This window comes from Suricata suricatta, chromosome 14, assembly GCF_006229205.1.
Source record: "Suricata suricatta isolate VVHF042 chromosome 14, meerkat_22Aug2017_6uvM2_HiC, whole genome shotgun sequence".
Taxonomy (NCBI): Eukaryota; Metazoa; Chordata; class Mammalia; order Carnivora; family Herpestidae; genus Suricata; species Suricata suricatta.
Genome location: NC_043713.1, coordinates 64,063,141 through 64,081,560, shown reverse-complemented (window position 1 = coordinate 64,081,560; position 18,420 = coordinate 64,063,141). Strand labels below are relative to the sequence as shown.

Genomic DNA, 18,420 nt, shown 5'->3' with positions numbered 1-18,420 from the left:
GGGAAGCCTACTTTGCGTGCATCAGCCATCCAGCTGCCAGGAGTGGGGGCACGCCAGGTTCACTGGCGTGGTCAGTCGAGCCCTGGGGGAAGGCAGACGGAGGCAGATCTCAGTGGCCCTGGGAGAAAACAAGGGAAGAGGGGGTGATTGGCCAGGGTCCGGCACCCATCCATCCACCCATCCGTTCACTCATTCAACAAATACTTATCAGGCACGTACTCGGTGCCAAGCTCTGTTTGGGGAGAGGTGGGGGGTGTCGGGGAGGGGATCTACCCCAGTCTGGACCATCCAGGAGAGCTTCCAGGAGGAGACAGAGTCTTCTGGGATGAGGGCCAGTTAGCCTGGGACACCAGGCGGGGGAGGGAGTTCCAAACAGAAAGGGGACCGTGTGCAGGCGCTGGGGTGCCATTGAAAGACTTGGAGGCAGGTGGTGGGGCTCAAGTGTGGCAGGGGGCCTGGCCCTGCCGGCGGGGGGAGCGATCTTCACCCTGAAGACCCCTGCTGTCCCAACACCTGCCACTCTCAAGTGGGTGCCCACAGGCGCCTGAGGTTTGGAGAGACCTCCCAGACCCCTGCTCCGGCTCCGCCCGCGGGGGCCCGGCCTTGATTCATGTGGCCCCAGCACATAGGCCTTCCTTGCAGCCAGCCTGCTTCTTGACTGGATCCAAGCTCAGGCAGGGGACAGGGGACAGCCCTGGCGCTCGGACCCCAGGCTCGAGCTAGACTGGCTGCCCCCCACTTCCGTCCCCCAATGTACACCCACCCACACACAGCCGGGCCATGTCTGTGGTAGCACTTCTCACTGCCCAGCAATGGCGCTACTCATTTACTTGCCATCTTTCCAATCTGAAGGGAAGCATCATGAGGGAAGGGCCCCTGCCCGCCTGGCTTACCGCGGTGCCCGCACAGTCCAGTGCCTGACACACAGGCTTCTCTAGGTCAGCTTAAGGCAACAGGCGTTTGGGATGTAAGATAGTGCAGATCTTTGGAAACAGTATGGTGGTTCCTCAAAAAATTACCCATAAAGGGGCGCCTGGGTGGCTCTGTCCATTCAACATCCAACCCTTGATTTCGGCTTAGGTCATGATCTCAGGGTTTGTGGGATCGAGCCCCATGTTGGGCTCTGTGCTGACAATGCAGAACCTCCTTGGGATTCTCTCTCTCCCTCTCTCTGCCCATCCCCCACTGTCTCTCTCTCTCTTAAAATAAAACTAAAAAAAAAAATTACTGATAAAAGGTCCCTCTCACTCAGCAGTGCCACTTATGGCTGCACAGTCCAGAGAACTGAAAGCGGGGCCTTGAACAGACCGTTGCACGTGCACAGCGCCCCACGAGTCTGTACCACCGTGTGTAGCAGCATTGTTCACAGGAGCCACAAGGTGGAAATAGCCTAGATGCTCTCTGATCGATGATGAGATAAACAAAACACATCCATAACATGGAATGCAAATCAACCTTACAAGGGAGGAAATTCTGGGGCCCCTGGGTGGCTCAGATGGTTCAGTGTCCAACTCTTGGTTTTGGCTCAGGTCTGATCTCGCGGATTGTGAGTTTTAGCCCCATATCGGGCTCAAAGCGCAGAACCTGCTTGAGATTCTCTCTCCCTCTGTCTCTGCCCCTCCCCCTCTCACCTCTCAAAATAAATAAATACACTTAAAAAAAAAGAAGGACATTCTGAACCACGCATCAGCATGGATGAAGTGTAAGGACATGATGCTAAGTGAAACAAGTCACAAAATGACAAATACACATGATTCTTCTTACATGAGACTCCTGGGGTAGCTAAATTTATAGACAGAAAGTGGAACAGCGGGACCAGGGTCAGGGGAGGGGGAAACGGGGAGTTAGTATGTCACGGGCACAGAGTTTCAGTTTGGAAAGATGACAAGGTTCTGGAAATGGAGGGTGACGATTGTACAACACTCCGGATGTGTTTAATGCCACTGAAGTGCACTCTTAAAATGATTAAAAAGAGTAAATTGTATGTTATGTCTATTTTATAAGGAAAACCACATCCAAAAAAGCCCATCCTCTGGAAATGTTTCATCGCAGAGTTCTGGAGGCCGGAAATCCGAAGTCGAGCAGGGCTGTGCTCCTTCCGGAAGGCTCTAGCGGCGGGCGCCTCAGAGCACTTGGCTTTGGCTGTGTCCTGAGACACTGCTGCTCTGGACAATGAGTTCCCTCAGAGCTGGGCTAGTCACATCCATAGCCCCAGTGTCTGCCTGGACCCAGCACATAGTAGGTGCTCAGAAGATATTTGTTGACTAGTCGAACTCATTAATGAGTAAGAGATAAGGAGATGGGTGAAGGTGTCTTCACTTGACCGTTACCAGAGACAGACGCTAAGACAAGAGGCCAAGTGCAGGTAGTTTATTTGAGAAGTCATCCCAGGAAGTCCCCTCAGGGAAGGGAAGGCAGCCGATGGGGTGTATCAGGGAGCAGGTTAGCACTGCGTCTTCTTGAAATTAGGTGGGAGTCAGTGTGATTCATCCTGTCCAGTGGATTCTGAGATGTCTCAGATGTCTAGTCATTTTAGTGCTGGTATCAGGGTTTCCAGTGCTTTCTCTTCCATTGCTCTGCGATGGCATTGCTACAAGAGGGTGAAGCCTCCAGGGTCAGTGAACGACTGGATGAAGAAGACTGGCATTAGACCAGCGTTAGACATGTGGCATGGGTGAGGAATACACCATTATTGTGAAACCACTTAGGGGGCTGTTTGTTACCCAGCATAGCCTGACTAATACATACCTCACCTTGCTACAAAGATACACCTTGGTATCCCCAAACCTCACCCCTTAGACACGTAGGAGCCCGAGCAAGAAGAACCTCTGAGATCATCAAGTTGGAAGGTTCTCAACTCTAGCAAAAACAACACTCCCTTTCCATGACTTGTTTTGTGACAGCCCCTTCACTTTGTTGGAATGAAACTGAAACTATAATCCACCTACATATGTGCTTTCAGAATAAATGCATAATAAAATTTCCTAACTATATTATAAAGGAATAATAAATGAAATGTGTAATAATATGTATTTTAATATGAAAGGTTTGGACACAGCTATACCAGATAATATACAAAAGGAATTTGAAGTGTTCGTGCTACTTTTTATAAACAGACAAGTTTGGGGGCATCTGAGTGGTTCAGTGGGTTAAGGGACTGACTCTTGATTTGGGCTCAGGTCATGATCTCGTGGTTTGTGAGGTTGAGCCCTGCATCGGGCTCTGCATTACGACACGGAACCTGCTTGAGATTCTCGGTCTCCCTCTCTCTCTGCCCCTTCCCTGCTTGCTCTCTCTCTGTCTCTCAAAATAAATAAACATCTAAATAGGCAAGTTTGGATAGGAAGATAACATTGAATGGACCGTGTATTTGACATGTTCACAAACCTATGAAGAATGATCTTGAATGTCACACAGTTACACATGCAGACTGGCCCAGAGGTGATTGATCAATAGTGCCAAATCCACAGCCAATGTTGCCACGGGCCCCGTGACTTTACAAAATGAGGAAGAAGGCTTGGCAAGGTTCCCACCTGAGGACGGGGGACTGGGGACCTGGATGCCAATTCCTGTTGGCCCCTGGATGAGTCATTGCACAAGTCATAACACCTACTTTGTGTTAATTCCCCTAGGATTCCAGCTGCCCTGGGCACACCAACATTCAGAGTTCTGTTCTAAATGTTTTTTAATGTTTTATTAATGTTTGAGAGACGGAGAGACAGAGCATGAGTGGGGGAGGGGCAGAGAGAGAGGGAGACTCAGAATCTGAAACAGGCTCCAGGTTCTGAGCTGTCAGCACAGAGCCCAATGCAGGGCTTGGAGTCATGAACCATGAGATCATGACCTGAGCCAAAGTCAGACACTCAACTGACTGAGTCCGCCAGGTGCCCCAACACTGTGAGTTCTAAGGGCTCTGGGGATGCCCATGGCACCTGCTACCATCCAGGGGCAGACTAAAGATGTCCAGACTACAGACAGCAGGGAGGAGCAGCTGGCCAGGGGAAGCGACAAGAAATTCCCTAGAGAACCGGGAAGTAACTGTGAAAGGGATGCATTCCCTGAGGCTCACCAGTGCTGGGCCTGAGAATGCCCCCAGAGCCTCCTGCCCAGCTCCTGCAGCCCTGGGTCCCAGCCCTGCCTCCTGAGCCCTGCTCACCCCGGGTCCCCTTTTTCCCATGAAACCTTTATGCAGTTCGGATTCTCACCATGCAACCCGGTGCCTTATTCCCTGGTTTGCACTGGCTTCCTCAGGATGAACCCCCATTCCTGAGTAGTTGGGAAGTCCCAGCTCTACACAGCCTTGCAGCCCGTCTCCAGGGTCACCAGTCCTGATGATGGTGGGGTGGAGGAGGGACACTTACTTACCCAGCAGTTTCTCGGTTTCACCCATCGTTCTCAGCCCTGTCTGCAAATTAAATTCATGTTAATCCTCACAACAACCTATGAGCTAGGTAGTGTTATCATCTCTGCGTCACAGATGAGAACACTTGGGCACAGAGAGGCTTGGTGACTTGCCTGAAGGTACACAGTACATAGTAAAGCTTGGAAAGGAAACCAGGTGGAACAGAGCGAGAGCTCCACTCAGTCATTCTGCCTCTAACTCCATTTTTTTTAATGTTTTATTTATTATTGAGACAGAGAGAAACAGAGCATGAGCTGGGGAGGGGCAGAGACAGAGGGAGACACAGAATCTGAAGATAGGCTCAGAGCCTGATGCAGGGCTCAAACTCATGAACTGTGACCTGAGCCGAAGTCGGCCGCCCAACTGACTGAGCCACCCAGGCGCCCCTCTAACTCCTTGGGCTTGCTGCCTCCAACTAATAGACTACACTGCCTGTCCATTAAACAGATAAGGTGATCTCTTGACTCTCACCCTCACTCACTTGTCGCCAAGAGACACTCTTACTTTACTGTCCCTCTCAGGTCCTGTCCCTGCAGGAGCTAGAATTTGAGTGTGGGTTGGAGCTGAGAGTAGCCTTTTGGCGTTAGGCCTGGGGTCAAATCTCAGCTCTGTCCCTCCCTGGCTGTTGACTCAGCAGTTGACTCTCCCTCTCTGAGCTTCCCGGGCTGTGAGGATGGAATGGAAACATGCCTTGGAGTACTTGGTGGAGGCCAAGCCCTCCCTAATACCGACAGTTAGCGCTCGGACGTCGTGGGTCGCTCCTGGATGTGGTCCGGCGGCACCCCACCTCTAAAGTCAGCCCCAGCTATAGACCCTGGGGCCAAGTCCAGGCCGAGGGAGGGAGGGACCCACTGACCCAGCACAGTTAGTCTCTTTGCAAGCCCTCCTCTGGCCCCTTTACCCAGGAGCCAGTTACAGTCCTTGGTGTTAGCTGAGACCAGGCACCCACAACCCCTGGTCCAATGCCTAGAACACAGTAGGTGCCCAATTAATGGCAGCACTGCCACAGCCAGCAGCTGCAAAGGGCTTTAGTTTGGCCGCAGCAGCATGGACAGCCAGCGGGCGGGGAGGAGCCGGCTTTGAAGACAGACATGAACCTGAGCCCTAATTCCACCACTCTAAAGCTCCGGCATGCAGTACAATTTGCTTCAGTGCTCTGGGCCTCAGTTTCCTCCTCTGTGCACGGGGATGGGTATCTTCTGTCAGTAGATTAGAGATGATAGTGTAAAGCCGCTGACTGTGTGCTCAGTGCATGGTGGTGGGGACAATAGGGTGGTGGCTTTTATTATTATTGTTGATGCTGATGTTGTTGTTGTTTTTGCTCTGCCTGTGTCCCTGCCCTTGACGGACGCGTCACAGTGTGCGGGGCTCAGGGGAGGATGTCCCAGAGCCAGCACACAGAGCGCAAATTCTCGTATGTGTAACCCCGGGAAGGAGATGCTGCCTCTCTAAGCCTCAGTTTCCTCATCTGTGAAATGGGCCTTGCAAGGTCATTCTTAGGGTTCAGCGAGTCAGATGATGTCTGGCATTCAGTGAGGACCGATTTGTAAAGGAAAACAAGGTTCTGTGAGAGGGACGAAGGGGAGGGTCTTGTGGGAGAGGGGTGAAGGGGGTGCTGCTAACCTCACGTGGCAGGAGTCAACCCTGCCTTTTGTCTGCCTGGCTGCTGAGTGCCCCGCACCCTCCACCCCCAGCCTGGAGCCCCACCCAGCTCTCCCCTACACACCAAAGTAAAAATTAGTTGAAGGCAATTTCTCAGTTGTGCGTGTGTATGTTTTAAATATGCAGGCTGAAGTCGCTGACAGTTGCTATATTCTTTCCAGTGCCTTCCCCCAGGCCCCCTCAGGCCTCCCCCACACCAGCTGCCTCAACCATGGGGAGGCCGCAGGGGGCTGGGAGGGGCTCCAGGCACAACAGGGTAACAAAGTCAGGGAAACATGCAGGCTGGCTCGTGGGGGTGGGAAGGCAAGGGCAGGTCCCTGGGGGTGCAGAAGCCAGCTGTCACCTAACTGGCAGAGCGGACACTTCCTTCTCTTCTCACTGGGGCCAGAGGAGACTCCCAGGGATGCCTGGCACTGCCACAGCATTTCCCTCTGGCCAGATGGAGGCACTGAGGCTCAGAGCGGTGACGGAGGTGGGAGGTGGGCTCCGTCCCACAGAAGAGGCTGCAGAAGCCTCTGGGGGGTGCACAGAGCTACCGAAGGATGGATGGATGGACGGACGGAAAAGACAGAGTCAGGGAGATGACACCACCAGGGCTCAGCCAGGGGCGTCCCGGCTGGTGTCCCTGTGTCCCACCTTGGCCCCATGGTCTATACTCTGTGCCACAGCCAGAGCGATCCTGTTGAATCGTGTCTTGCTTCGCTCAGACTCTCCATGCCTCCCATCTCCCTCAGAGAAGAGTCTGTGGGGCCCTAACTGCCCTGACCCCTTACCCTCTCTGACCACTTCACCTTTCTACTGCTCACTCCCTTCCAGACCCCCTGGGCTCTCTGCCACGTCTCCGCAACCCAGCCACACTCCTGCTTGGGACCTGCACACCCTTTATTCCTCCTCCTGGAATGCTCTCATGGGTCATTCAAGTCTCAACCCAAATGTCACCTCCTCAGAACAGAGTTCTCTGACCCTCTCATCACCTCCTATAGTAATATTGCACTTCCTTGTGCATAGCACTTGCCAACTCCTAATGTTATATTTGAAATCTACTTGCTTATTTATGTCCAGTCTCTCTCCTCAAAAGTGAACCCCCATGAGGGCCGGACTTGGTTTTGTTCTCTGATGTGTCCTCAGGCCTTGGACAGGGCTGGCACTTGCTGAATAAATTAATGAAAACAGACAGTGGCAGATACAGAGATGGATAGGGGCATGATGGATAAACAGATGGGTGGGAGAAAAGAAGGATGGATGGATGGATGGGTGGTTGGATGGATGGATGGATGGACAGTTGAATCAATGGATGGATGGATGGATGGATGGATGGACAGTTGGATCAATGGATGGATGGATGGATGGATGGATGGATGGATGGACAGTTGAATCAATGGATGGATGTATGGATGGTTGGATGGGTGGGTGGATGGATGGACAGTTGAATCAATGGATGGATGTATGGATGGTTGGATGGGTGGGTGGACAGTTGGATGGATGGGTGGATGGATGGACAGTTGGATCAATGGATGGATGGATGGATAGTTGGATGGATGCACGGGAGAGAGAGAGGATGGATGGACCAATGGGAGAATGGGTGGAAAGAAGAATGGCTAGAAAGATGGGTGGATTGGAGGGAGGATGGATAAATTGATTGAAAGAAGAAAACTACAAAGATGAAAGGAAGAATGGATGGATGGCTGAACAGATGGGTGGATAGATGAACGGACAGGCTGACAGATGGAAACACAGACAGGGAAGCAGACACAAAATCAGTGTATGTTGTGCATGTGACTGCATGCGGACCAGAGCCCAGGGACGAGCCCAGCGCACAGCCCACCGTGGGGACTCTCAGAACCCTGAAGCCTGGGCCCCTCAATAAGTGACACAGAGGAACATGGCAGGTGGGGGACCGGCCCCAGGCTTTATTGAGCAGACTCCGGGGGAAGGGAAACAGGCAGACCACCGCCCTGGCCCTGGGGCCTCCTCTTCTCGCCTCTGCTGCCCCCTGGGCGGGCCTGGGCGCCCTCAGCTGCTGAGGAAGCAGCCCCGCCTGTGCCACTTCTGGTCGCGGACGCGGCGCACGGACTGCAGCTGCGGCTGGTTGGCGTCCCACGCGTTCCAGTGGCAGTACTCGCCCCGCTCGAACACGTACTGGCGCCCGCGGTAGCCGGGGAACTCATAGCCAACCCACCTGCCGGGGCCGAGGGTTGCAGTAAGGCCGGTCGGCCTCCTGCCTCCAGCCGCACCAAGCCTTGCAAAGCCGGCATCTGACCATGCTCTCCGCCTGCCTAAATCCCTCCCTGGCTCCTCAGTGCCTTCCAGATGAGTTCAAACCCCCTGCCCTGCTCATGTGTCCTTCACCAAACATCCCGACATGCCTTCTTCACACCCCAGACTCTGAGCTCTCTTACGCTACTTTCCTTGAAGTATCTCTGAGTATCTCTGAGCCCTTACACATGCTGTTCCTTCGGCCTGGAACACTCTTCCTTGCCTCATCCATATCCCTCTTCCCTTCATTCATCTTCTTTGCATTTCAATCTGTATGTTTCCTCCTCCAGGAAAGCCCTTGCTGCTGTCCCCAGGCTGAATCAGAGAGCCCCTGTGAGTCCCCAGTTGCAATCCTGACCACAATGAACTGTGGGTGCCTGTCTCCCTGTCTGTCTCCCTAGCAGGCTAAAATTCTTGAGGGCAGAAGCTGTGTGATTCTTGTTGCCCCCATATTCTACACATAGAGATACTCAAAAACATTGTTGAATAAACTATCATCAGGGAGAGGTGGCACCTTTAAAGTCTCAACCTTAGGTCTAGAGACCCTAGAGGGAGATGTAACATTGACAAAGGGAATGTGATCTTAAGATCGCATTAATGGAGATATTAAGCCTCAAAGGAGGGAGGTGATATATGATACTCTCTCCGGTGTACTATCCAGGCCATATCTAGAGAACTACTACGTCACTTCTTACCCTGGTAAGAAGGGCAAGGGCTGTGAAAGGGGGTGAAAAATCCTCTGAGAATCAGTTCAAGGGCCTGGGGATGTTCATAAAAGGAGTGAAGACCTAGATAGGGACAGGTAAGAGGAACAGATTCCACCTGATTAAAAAATAAAGATAAAACTCTCTAGAGGTCAAAGCTTCCTGGAAATCCAATGGTTATGGAGGGTGAACAGCTAGAGAGTCACATCATGGGGCCCTCTAGGGGGCTCTGAGCAAGGCTGGTGCAGAAGGAGCCAACTTGAACGAAGGACCGGAAGCGCCACTGTGCAGGAAACACAGGGACAGATTCCGCTTGGAGCCGGGGGTGGGGGTGGGGGACGGGCAGGAGCGGGGGCGTCCTTACGTCCCGTCGATGGCCCGCGCGCTCGCCACGCGGTCCTGGAAGCCATGCACCCAGAGACTGGGCACGTCGTCGTCCGCGATCTCCATCTTGCGGCCGCTGAAAGCCGGGTTCTCGAACAGGTGCAGCTTGTGATCGGGGCCATCCTGGGGGCGAGACCGCGCGGTGAGCAGGCCGCTCCCACACTCAGAACAGGGGTTCTGAGGTGCAGGAAAGAATCCAGTCACACAGACACATGCCCGCCCCCATGCCCCCTGCAGGAGGGAGGGGCGGGGCTAGGAAGGCTCCCCCCACCCCCCAGCGGGGCTCCCCTGGAATCTTAGAGCCAGGAGCCATGAAGCCCAGAGCGGGCCTTGCGGCTCTTATGAAACTCCATCATTTAGCAGATAAGGAAACTGAGGCACAGAAAGGCCGTTAGGATATAAAAATTAGTAACGTAGAAGGATTCCCTCTTGACTAAGCCAGGTTCTGCCTGTGGTCTTCTTAGCTTTCCTCCTCCTGTTATCCAAGTAGCGTCAGTGACAGTGAGAACGGTGGGGAGGGGAGCAGCGCGACAAGCGTCCCTGTGGACCGAGTCCCTTCCAGGCGTCTGAGGAAGGCAGGTGAAAAGCCTCAGCGGGGTTGCAATTACTTTCTGAAACTACTTTCCACAATGCGTTGCTTCGAGCGCAGTGCCGATCTGGGCCCGGACCGTGTGGCTCCTGATACTAACCGGGTTACACAGGGAAGTGTCGGTGCCATGCCGGCGAACTGAAGTTGTAAATCCTGGCGTCCCAGTCCCCAGCCCAGTGACGGCGGGATGACAGCCCACACAACCTTTCAGGTCAGAGGTGAAGCTGGCCCCACCCCACCAGTCCACGGCAGCCCGGCCCCCAGCTAAGCCTGTGCAGTGAGCCTGCCTGACCAGCGCCCAGCAGGCCCCCTTCTAGGGGCTCCCCGAGACGGCAGGAGCAGGACTCACGATGTGCAGCGGCCGGAGGGACAGGAGGCTGTCGCTGTGGTGGCTGTTGGACCAGGCACCCCAGCGAGGGTAGTCCCCCTTCTCCAGGACAAACTGCTCCCCGCGGAAGGCCCTGCGTTCGAATGCCAGCCACCTGTAGAAGGGCGCAGGCCTGGGTCAGCGCTGCTGCAGCTGAGGGAGGACCCGCATCTAGTGAGGGACGGTCCCCAAAGCTGCTGACCTTGAACCCTCCCTCCAGCCCTACCACCGATCCCTGGTCCAGGTACGAAAGGAGCTCCTGCAACATACCAGCTGCTGAGACTTTGAGCCAGAAAACCATCCTGGGAAATAGTATGAAGGATCTATTTTATTTGCAGCCTCTGTGTAGGGCTCGGGAAAGTCCTTAGCACAATGCCTAGCACCTAGTAGGTAATCCAATGACAATTCCTCTCCTTCCTCCTCTTCTTCTTCCTCCTCCTCATTATTATATTTATGTGCATGTTTCCACTTATTCTCACAAAAACTCTCTCTGAAGCACATGCTTCCCATTGGACAGATGGGAAAACTGAGGGCAGACATGGGAAGGGAGTTGCCTAAGGCCCCACAGCAGCTCTGGATCTGGAACCCAGGCCTCCTGGCTCCTGGAAGGCTCAGGGCTGTGAGGAGGGGACTGGGGGTCCGGGTACTCACGGCCCAGACTCCACTTGGATGGAGCCCACCTTCTCCAGCAGGCTCTCTGTCAGGTTGGGGCACTCAGCCGAGAGCTCGCACCGCTTGCCCTGGAAGTTCTCCATTTCGTACACGATCACCTGAAAGGCAGCATCGTGAGCATATCCCACCCGGGTCAGGCTCCCAGGCCCGCTCCTCTAGCCCCTCGGGCTAAACAGTCCTCCTTGGGGCAGAGCCCGGAGGACCATCCCTCCGCTCCATCCGCGCTGCCTCAGATCCAGCATCGCCTGCCGGCTTGCACTGCCCCCTGGTGGCCACAAGGGGGAATGCCTCCAGGAACTTTCATGAAACCAGGATTGCAGCTAGTATCTGGGCAGGAGCCAGGTCCCAATCTGTGAAGGGACCCAGGGGAAAGAAATGAAGCTGCTTATGGCTAGGAGGGAATGTGGCCTCAAGAGAGGCCATAAACCCATATGTCCCTTAATGTGAAATGTCCCTGTGGCCAACAAAGGAAACACCAGCTTGCAGCCTCTGGGCTAACCTTCGCCTTTCCCACGCCCAGAGAGGGAGAGACTGCAAAGGAAGAAGAAAATTTGGCATCTCTTATCGACCCAGAAGCACAAGCTGTCTTTCTAGAAGGTACCTGAGTCACATCTGTTCTGGGCATTTTATGGAAGGCTCAGAGAGGGTAAGACTGGGCTGCACAGCGAGCTAGATGGAGGAACCAGGATTCAGTAAGTCAGCTAGCTCTTTTCTCCTGCACACTGCTACGGACAAGGCATGGCCCACAGAGCCAGGAAGGGCCGGCAGGGACATCTGCCTTCCAGGGGGGACGGGGCTGCCTCCAGGGCTTGGCAAAGGCCTTTAGAAGTCCCTAGACCATCCCTGTGGTCCCACCAATCCCAGGGCCAGGCAGGCCTCTTTGCTTCCCTTCCACTCTCTTTAAAGCCACAAGCACAGGGCACCTGGGTGGCTCAGCATCTGACTTCAGCTTAAGTCATGATCTCATGGTTCATGACTCCAAGCCCTACATTGGGCTCTGTGCTGACAGCTCAGAACCTGGAGCCTGCTTCAGATTCTGCGTCTCCCTCTCTATCCCTCTCCCACTCATGCTCTGTCTCTCCAAAAATGAATAAACATTAAAAAAAAAATTAAAGCCACCAGCACATCCTTAGAATTCTCCTTGGCTGGCCAGGACCGTGGCATTTACATCTTGCTCTAGCACCAGCTCTGGGGGCGGAGACAGTGAGCACTGCTCCCATTTTCCAGACAGGGCTGTCGAGGCCCAGAGGAGCCAGAGAACTGGACCGAGGTCAGGCAGCAGGGTCCGAACCATGTCCCCTGAAAGCCCCAGGCCTCTGTGCCCCCCAGAGACAGGCTCTGTGTGTGTGTCTGGTTGCATTCTGCAGATGAGGACACAAGAAGGAAGGTGCAATAAAGTCGTGACAGGAGTGACATGGCTTCCTGGCCCCCCAAGGGCTGGAGGGGCTTCAGCTCCTTTCTGGGGGGGTCCTGCTGGGGAAGCTGACCCTGAGGCCCAAGAGCAGCCCTGGGCCCCGAGCCCCTGGGACCCCCGCTGCCCCGTACCTTGTAGCTGCCCCCAAGGCCTCCATGGCTCTTGCCAGCCGCAGCCTGCTCTGGCGCTCCGTGCTGTTCCGCCATCTCCCCGGGAACGCGTCTGCCTTCAACCAAAGGAAAGTGAGTCCCTGGCTCCACCAGGGCAAACTAGGTACTGGGTGACTGAAGTCGAGGCTGAGCTACAGAACCTGCTGCTTTGGGCACGTGGTCATTGCACCCTGCGCTAGGTCACTCAGTCATTCAACAAACATTCACTGAGAAGTTATTGTGGTCACAGGGGTGGTGGGTGGGATCAGGAACCTTGTTTTCTAGAGGGAAACCCTGAGGCGCAGCAAGGCGAAGCCACTTCCCCCAGGCACAGAGTGAGGAGTGGCCAGGACTGGGCCTGGCTCCAGAGCGCACGCCCTTCCCCCACACTCAACTGCTTCCCCCGAACAGGGTTCTTCAAGCTCTGTGTAGACACGCCACCTCCAGACCTTGGGCAGAGGGTGGCTTCAGCAGGGTTCAACAGGGGTCTCTCCCACCTCCATGCTCTGGGCTACAGACTTTTGTTCATTCATTACTCTGTCACCAGATTCCGTGAGCACCTGCTGGGTGCCTGGCCTGGGGCCAGGCCACCAGGATGAGCAGCAGACTGCACACTGGCGGGAGATGGACAGACAGACAGACAGACATCCAGAGAATGCACAATGTGGGACCAGATCCCGGACACCGGCTCTGGCCCAGTTTCCATACATTTGGTTAGTTACTCCATATGCATTTATGGAGCACTTCCTGGGTACCCGCCTCTTAAAGACACAGACACAGAGAGACCGTTCCCTTCATCCCTGGGGGGCCATGACACACGAGGCAGGCCCCCTGGCAGTCACGTGAGAGGAGTCTCAGGGTTGTTCCATGACAGACACACGGGACTGTCCTCCAGTGTATCAGCACACACACGTGCACGCAGCATGCACACATGTGGGCCTCGTACACAGTCACATCACACCCACCGAGCCCAACACCCTCCCCGCTGGCCCCCCCCCCACACACACACGCCATGCCCATCTCAGACATCCACGGGGGTCCATGCACACACGTCTACACCCACCCCTGCTGCTCCCTCTCACGGCCCCAGCGCCCCCACTGCTGGCAGGTGCAGCTTCGGAGCCCGTGTGCTCTGGACACAGGCCCGGGGAGGCATAGCCTGCAGGGCGCCTCTCCCGTCCATGCCTGGCCTCAGCAAGACGCGGGCCTGGCCCAGCTCAGGGGTCCTTGGTAGCCCCCTACCTGTTCGCCCCCCTTCCTCAGCCATGTTCAGGAAGAAGCCTAAGCACGTGCCCAGGGCCCCTTCCCTGGCCACCCTCCTCTGACATCAGCTGGGCTTGGTGGCTGGATCGGGTCCTCCCTCTTGGCTCCAACCCTTAAGTGAGTCCCCGGTTTGTGCAGGGGCCAGCCCTGCATGCCCCAGGGAGGTCCCCAAGCTCTGGGCCGCTGGGGCAGCTCTCGCCCCGCCCCGCCGCCCCTGCCCATCCCGGAATGAACCTGCTGCTGTAGTCTCGAGAAGAACAGAGGGGCAGCAGCGTCTGCAGGCTCAGCCTGCCTTTGCTCGCAGCGTCCTATTTATGGGCACTTTGCGACAGCCCAGCACATCCCAGCCTGCTGAGGCAGCCCCCTGTCCACCCGATTCCATTCGGGCCATTTCACTCCAATAGTGCGCCCAGGGAGGCCCCAGTGTCCGTGTCCTCCGCCATGGCCCCGATGACTTCCTGGGGGCAGACGGACCTCATCTGCTTTGCTGGAAGCCTGACAGCATCGAGGGGCGGGCATCGGGGCGTAAGGCTCTCCAGTGCCCCCCAACGCCCTTCCTTTGGCTTCTTGGAGCCACCATTTTCCCATTCCGCTGAGTAACATCCTTGGAATGATACCAGTTCTTAAAGCAAGGAACCCCAAAATCAATTTTCCCATGTGTCACATGGCCTAAATTTTAAGTCAGATCACCCTCAACCTAACCCCCAAATCGCTTGTATGTGGGGTGCTGTAACAGACCCAACAAAGACTTATTTTCTTCGTATAGAGGCGCATACAGCTAACAGCTACCAGTTATTAAAGATGAACTGTGTGCAGAGCCCTGTGACAGCTTCATGAACATTATGTTACTCTTCACCCAGCCCTCCGGTCTGCCTGCTTCCTTCCTCCCTCCCTTCCTTCCTTCCTTCCTTCCTTCTTTGAGAGAGGGGCAGAGACAGAGAGAGAATCTTAAGCAGGCTCTATGCTCGACACAGAGCCTGATGTGGGGCTTGATCTCATGACCCTGGGATCATGACCTGAGCCCAAATCAAAAGTCAGATATTTAGCCAACTGAGCCACTTAGGTGCCTCACCACCCAGCCCTCTTTAGGGAAGAAATTATGACCCCATTTTATAGATAGATGGTTCAGAAACTAAGTTCAGAGAGGTGAAGTCACTTACCCAGCATCAGACAGCAGAGAGGAGGAGAGGCTGGCTTACCTCAGGGCCCAAATCTTAGCCCCAATAGAAATAAAGGCAGTCATGACTGTCACCTTATTTATGCCCCCCCAAAACAAAACAAACCAAATAAACAAAAACACACACACAAAAAGCCCACCAACAAAACAAACGAAAAAAAACCCAAACAGAAAAACAGAAACCAAAAAACAAATCCAAACCAAAAACCTAGGCCCATGCATTTAAAAGTATAATTAGGGGTGCCTGAGTGACTTAGTGGTTAAGGATCTGATTTCAGCTCAGGTCATGATCTCATGGTTTATGAGTTCAAGCCCCGTGTCAGGTTCTGTGCTGACAGCTCAGAGCCTGGAGCCTGCTTCTGATTCTCTCTCTCTCTCTCTCTCTCTCTCTCTCTCTCTCTCTCTCTCTCACTTTTAAAAATAAATAAACATAAAAAAAGTATAATTAATGATTGCTGGAAGACTAAAATGAGGAGAGCACAAAGGAGTGAATTGTTAAGAAATGGGTTGGTTTTGTGTTTTGGTTTTTTTTTGCTAAAATTCTCAAGTCAGCCTGAAACCCAGTGGCCTGCCTCCTTGGAGGTGGTGGCGGGACACAGGGCAGCAAATGTAGCCGGACTCTGGGAGCAGGTGGCCTTGGGGGAGCTGCAGGAGGTCAGAGCCCCATCGGTAAATGGACAGCCACGAAGAGATCATGAACCAAAGCGCTCAGTTCAGGCTGTGGCTTTCTTGCTTCCATTCACGGAGGATCCTTCTCGGCAGCTCAGGCCATGGGACTACTTCCTGCTGGTGACTGTGGGACGCCGAGTTGGTTTCAACCCCTTCACTTGGGATGCAGTTGCCACCTGCTAGGGATGTACAGGGAAAGGCCTAAGGGGGATCTGGTGTGACTTCCTCCCATAAGATCCTTTAGGATCCCTGGATCATATAAGGACCTACTGTGTGCCCCAACACTTTCACATGCAATGTTTCCTTAGCCTAGTTTCTCAGTATCGGGACTATTGCTATCGGAGGCCAGTTAATTCTTGGTGGTGGGGAGGTGTCCTGTGCCCTGTGAGATATTGGGCCGCACCCCTGACCTCTACCTATTAGATGCCAGTAGAATCTCCCGTCCCTCTTTGTAACAAACAAGAATGTCCCCGTCTTTGGGAGGTGTCATATCGGGGGGGGGGGCGCACAATCCACTGCCTTAAACTCTTGCCCACTAATTTCACTATCAGCACCGCACTGTGGAGCTCCAATGCTCAGGGATACCCCACAACTAGGAGGAGGCAGAATGAGGATTCAACCCCACACTGCATGGAAATCCTGCTCTGTCTCCATGGGTCCCCTCTCCCGGGACCTCAGCTCCCCGGCTTCCTGCTGGGGGGCCCCAGCTCAGCACAGACAACAGACCGACTCAGCTGGAGACGGGCGTGCATGCATGGGAGAGTCCATTCATCCACACACTGACCCCCGGAGTTCTCCAGTGCACTTGCATCGAAGCTTTATTTGCTATTTTCATAGTCTGAATGCAACATCTTTGTACATGCAAAGGTCATCCTGTTTAATGGCAGTTGGCCGATTCCCAACTGCTCCTGTGTGCATATGAAACTCTTTACAGTTACAAAATATAAAAGCACTTGTAGATATCCAATACTGTGTGAGGTCCGGGAAGCCCCATTTGTTTTAACATTAAAAATATAGGTTTTTCTAGATGAATTCTCAGTCACGCGATTAGAGAGTCTTTCTGGGATTGGATAAAGTGCCCGTCGTCCACCTTCAGGTCAGAACCCCTAGAGCTTGTGACTTCATAAGGCAATTACAAGAGTGCCAGCAGGCGGGTCTAACTTCCTTACACACGGACCTGGGGTTTCTCTTCTACCGTGACTCAAATATCTCAGGAAGGGGCCCAGAAGAAAGGCTAGGAAAATATATAGCGTGTTTATATATACTTCCACTCCCTCCATCTTACAAGGTGTTTTGAGGATCAGAACCATCTGGGGAGTGCATCGCTTCTAGGACATTAGTATGATTTAGGAAACAGCACAGTACAAAATTATCTTCCATAACACAATATATTATTTTTGAGCCCCCTATTTACAGGATCTATAAGGCTATGTGGAATGAGACCAGTAAAAAGCTCAAATTGTTCTTTAGACAACGGCATGATTTTTTTTTTTTTTTTTTTTTTTTTTTTTTGCAGGCGTGATGCCACTGGAGATTGTCAAAAAAGGGGCCATTCGGATTCATAGAGGGAGACATTCAGACCCTAGGTTGGAAAGGAACTATAGAAGGAGATTCGGGGGCAGAAGTGGGAGGGGGAAAGGTGGACTGATTTTAAGAGTTAACTTTCCAGGACCCTCAGGCCAGCCTTGCAGAACCCCGATTCTGCACCCCTCCCCACAGTAATCAATCCAAACAAAAGCAAGCATATTCTAGGGGGGTGTGGGGGCTGGGAGCCAAACGACAGAGGCTGGTAAAGACCTGTCACACTTACACCGACTGGCTTTCTATGTGGCTCTACGTTTCCAGAACCTTAGTCTGCCTAGAATCCCAATGGGGCTGACTCGTAGCACAGCAGAGCCCGGGTCCGTGGCTCCCCAGGTGGGTGCAGCTCAAGGTGGACCCCCTTCCACATGTAGAGTGGGTCCTGCCTGCTCCACGTGGCTCCCTCCGGGTCAGTACTTCCTCTCCCACCCCACAGAGCCGTGCTGCTGTGGGCGTCTTGCTTCCATACTTTAATACGCGGTGGAGGAAGAAAGGCACAGAGACTGTAGAAGATTTCTCCATCACGCTGTGGTGACTTGCCACAGCGTGAATTAAGGGGTGGAGGGCATCTCCCATGAAATAGGGCTTTTCTCCTGCCTCTACATCTCCCCTTGGGCTCACCCTGAAATTCTAGTTTACACAGAGGCTGAGCAACCTAGCTTCCTGTATTGAGGGGCAGGATTATGGAGGCAGAAGGATTGAAGGGGGAGAAACAGAAACTGGTGAGGGACGAGCAGGCCTGCTGGCATTCTCCCCGGAGGGACACTGTCTTCTATGCAGGCCGAGTCGCCTTTAAGAAAGTGTTTAGTTTGGGAGGTGATCTGACCACGTGCCTGTGGGTTTTTAGCTATGAGATCATGCCTCGCTCCTGGGGAAAGCCGGGGGTGTCGTGATGAAAACATGTACAAGCAAGAATGGATAAGGTAGCTAACAGCACCAGGTGGGGGCCCCCTGTAGGGAAAGCACACCAAGGGTCCCCCCAATCCCTTGCACAGCCCCTGAACTCTGGGACCCCAGGCCTGTGCTGATTTCTAGTCTCGCTCCTCAGTAACACCTAGAGTTGGCCTCACTTCCTAGGACATGCAAAGGGAAACACATTTGTCTGCAAGCAGAGGGCTTGGCTTGTCCCCT

The 18,420-nt window shown here is 53.8% G+C and overlaps 1 protein-coding gene across 1 annotated transcript; it reads right to left on the bottom strand.

The window, feature by feature from the left end:
• Positions 1-8,077: 8,077 nt before the first annotated feature.
• Positions 8,078-12,656, bottom strand: LOC115278381 (beta-crystallin B3). The gene is made up of 5 exons (XM_029922822.1): positions 12,582-12,656; positions 11,016-11,134; positions 10,347-10,479; positions 9,389-9,531; positions 8,078-8,243 (listed from the first exon to the last, which is right to left on the bottom strand). Exons 1-5 carry the CDS (start codon positions 12,654-12,656, stop codon positions 8,078-8,080), a joined length of 636 nt encoding a protein of 211 aa, XP_029778682.1.
• Between the last annotated feature and the right edge of the window lie 5,764 nt (positions 12,657-18,420).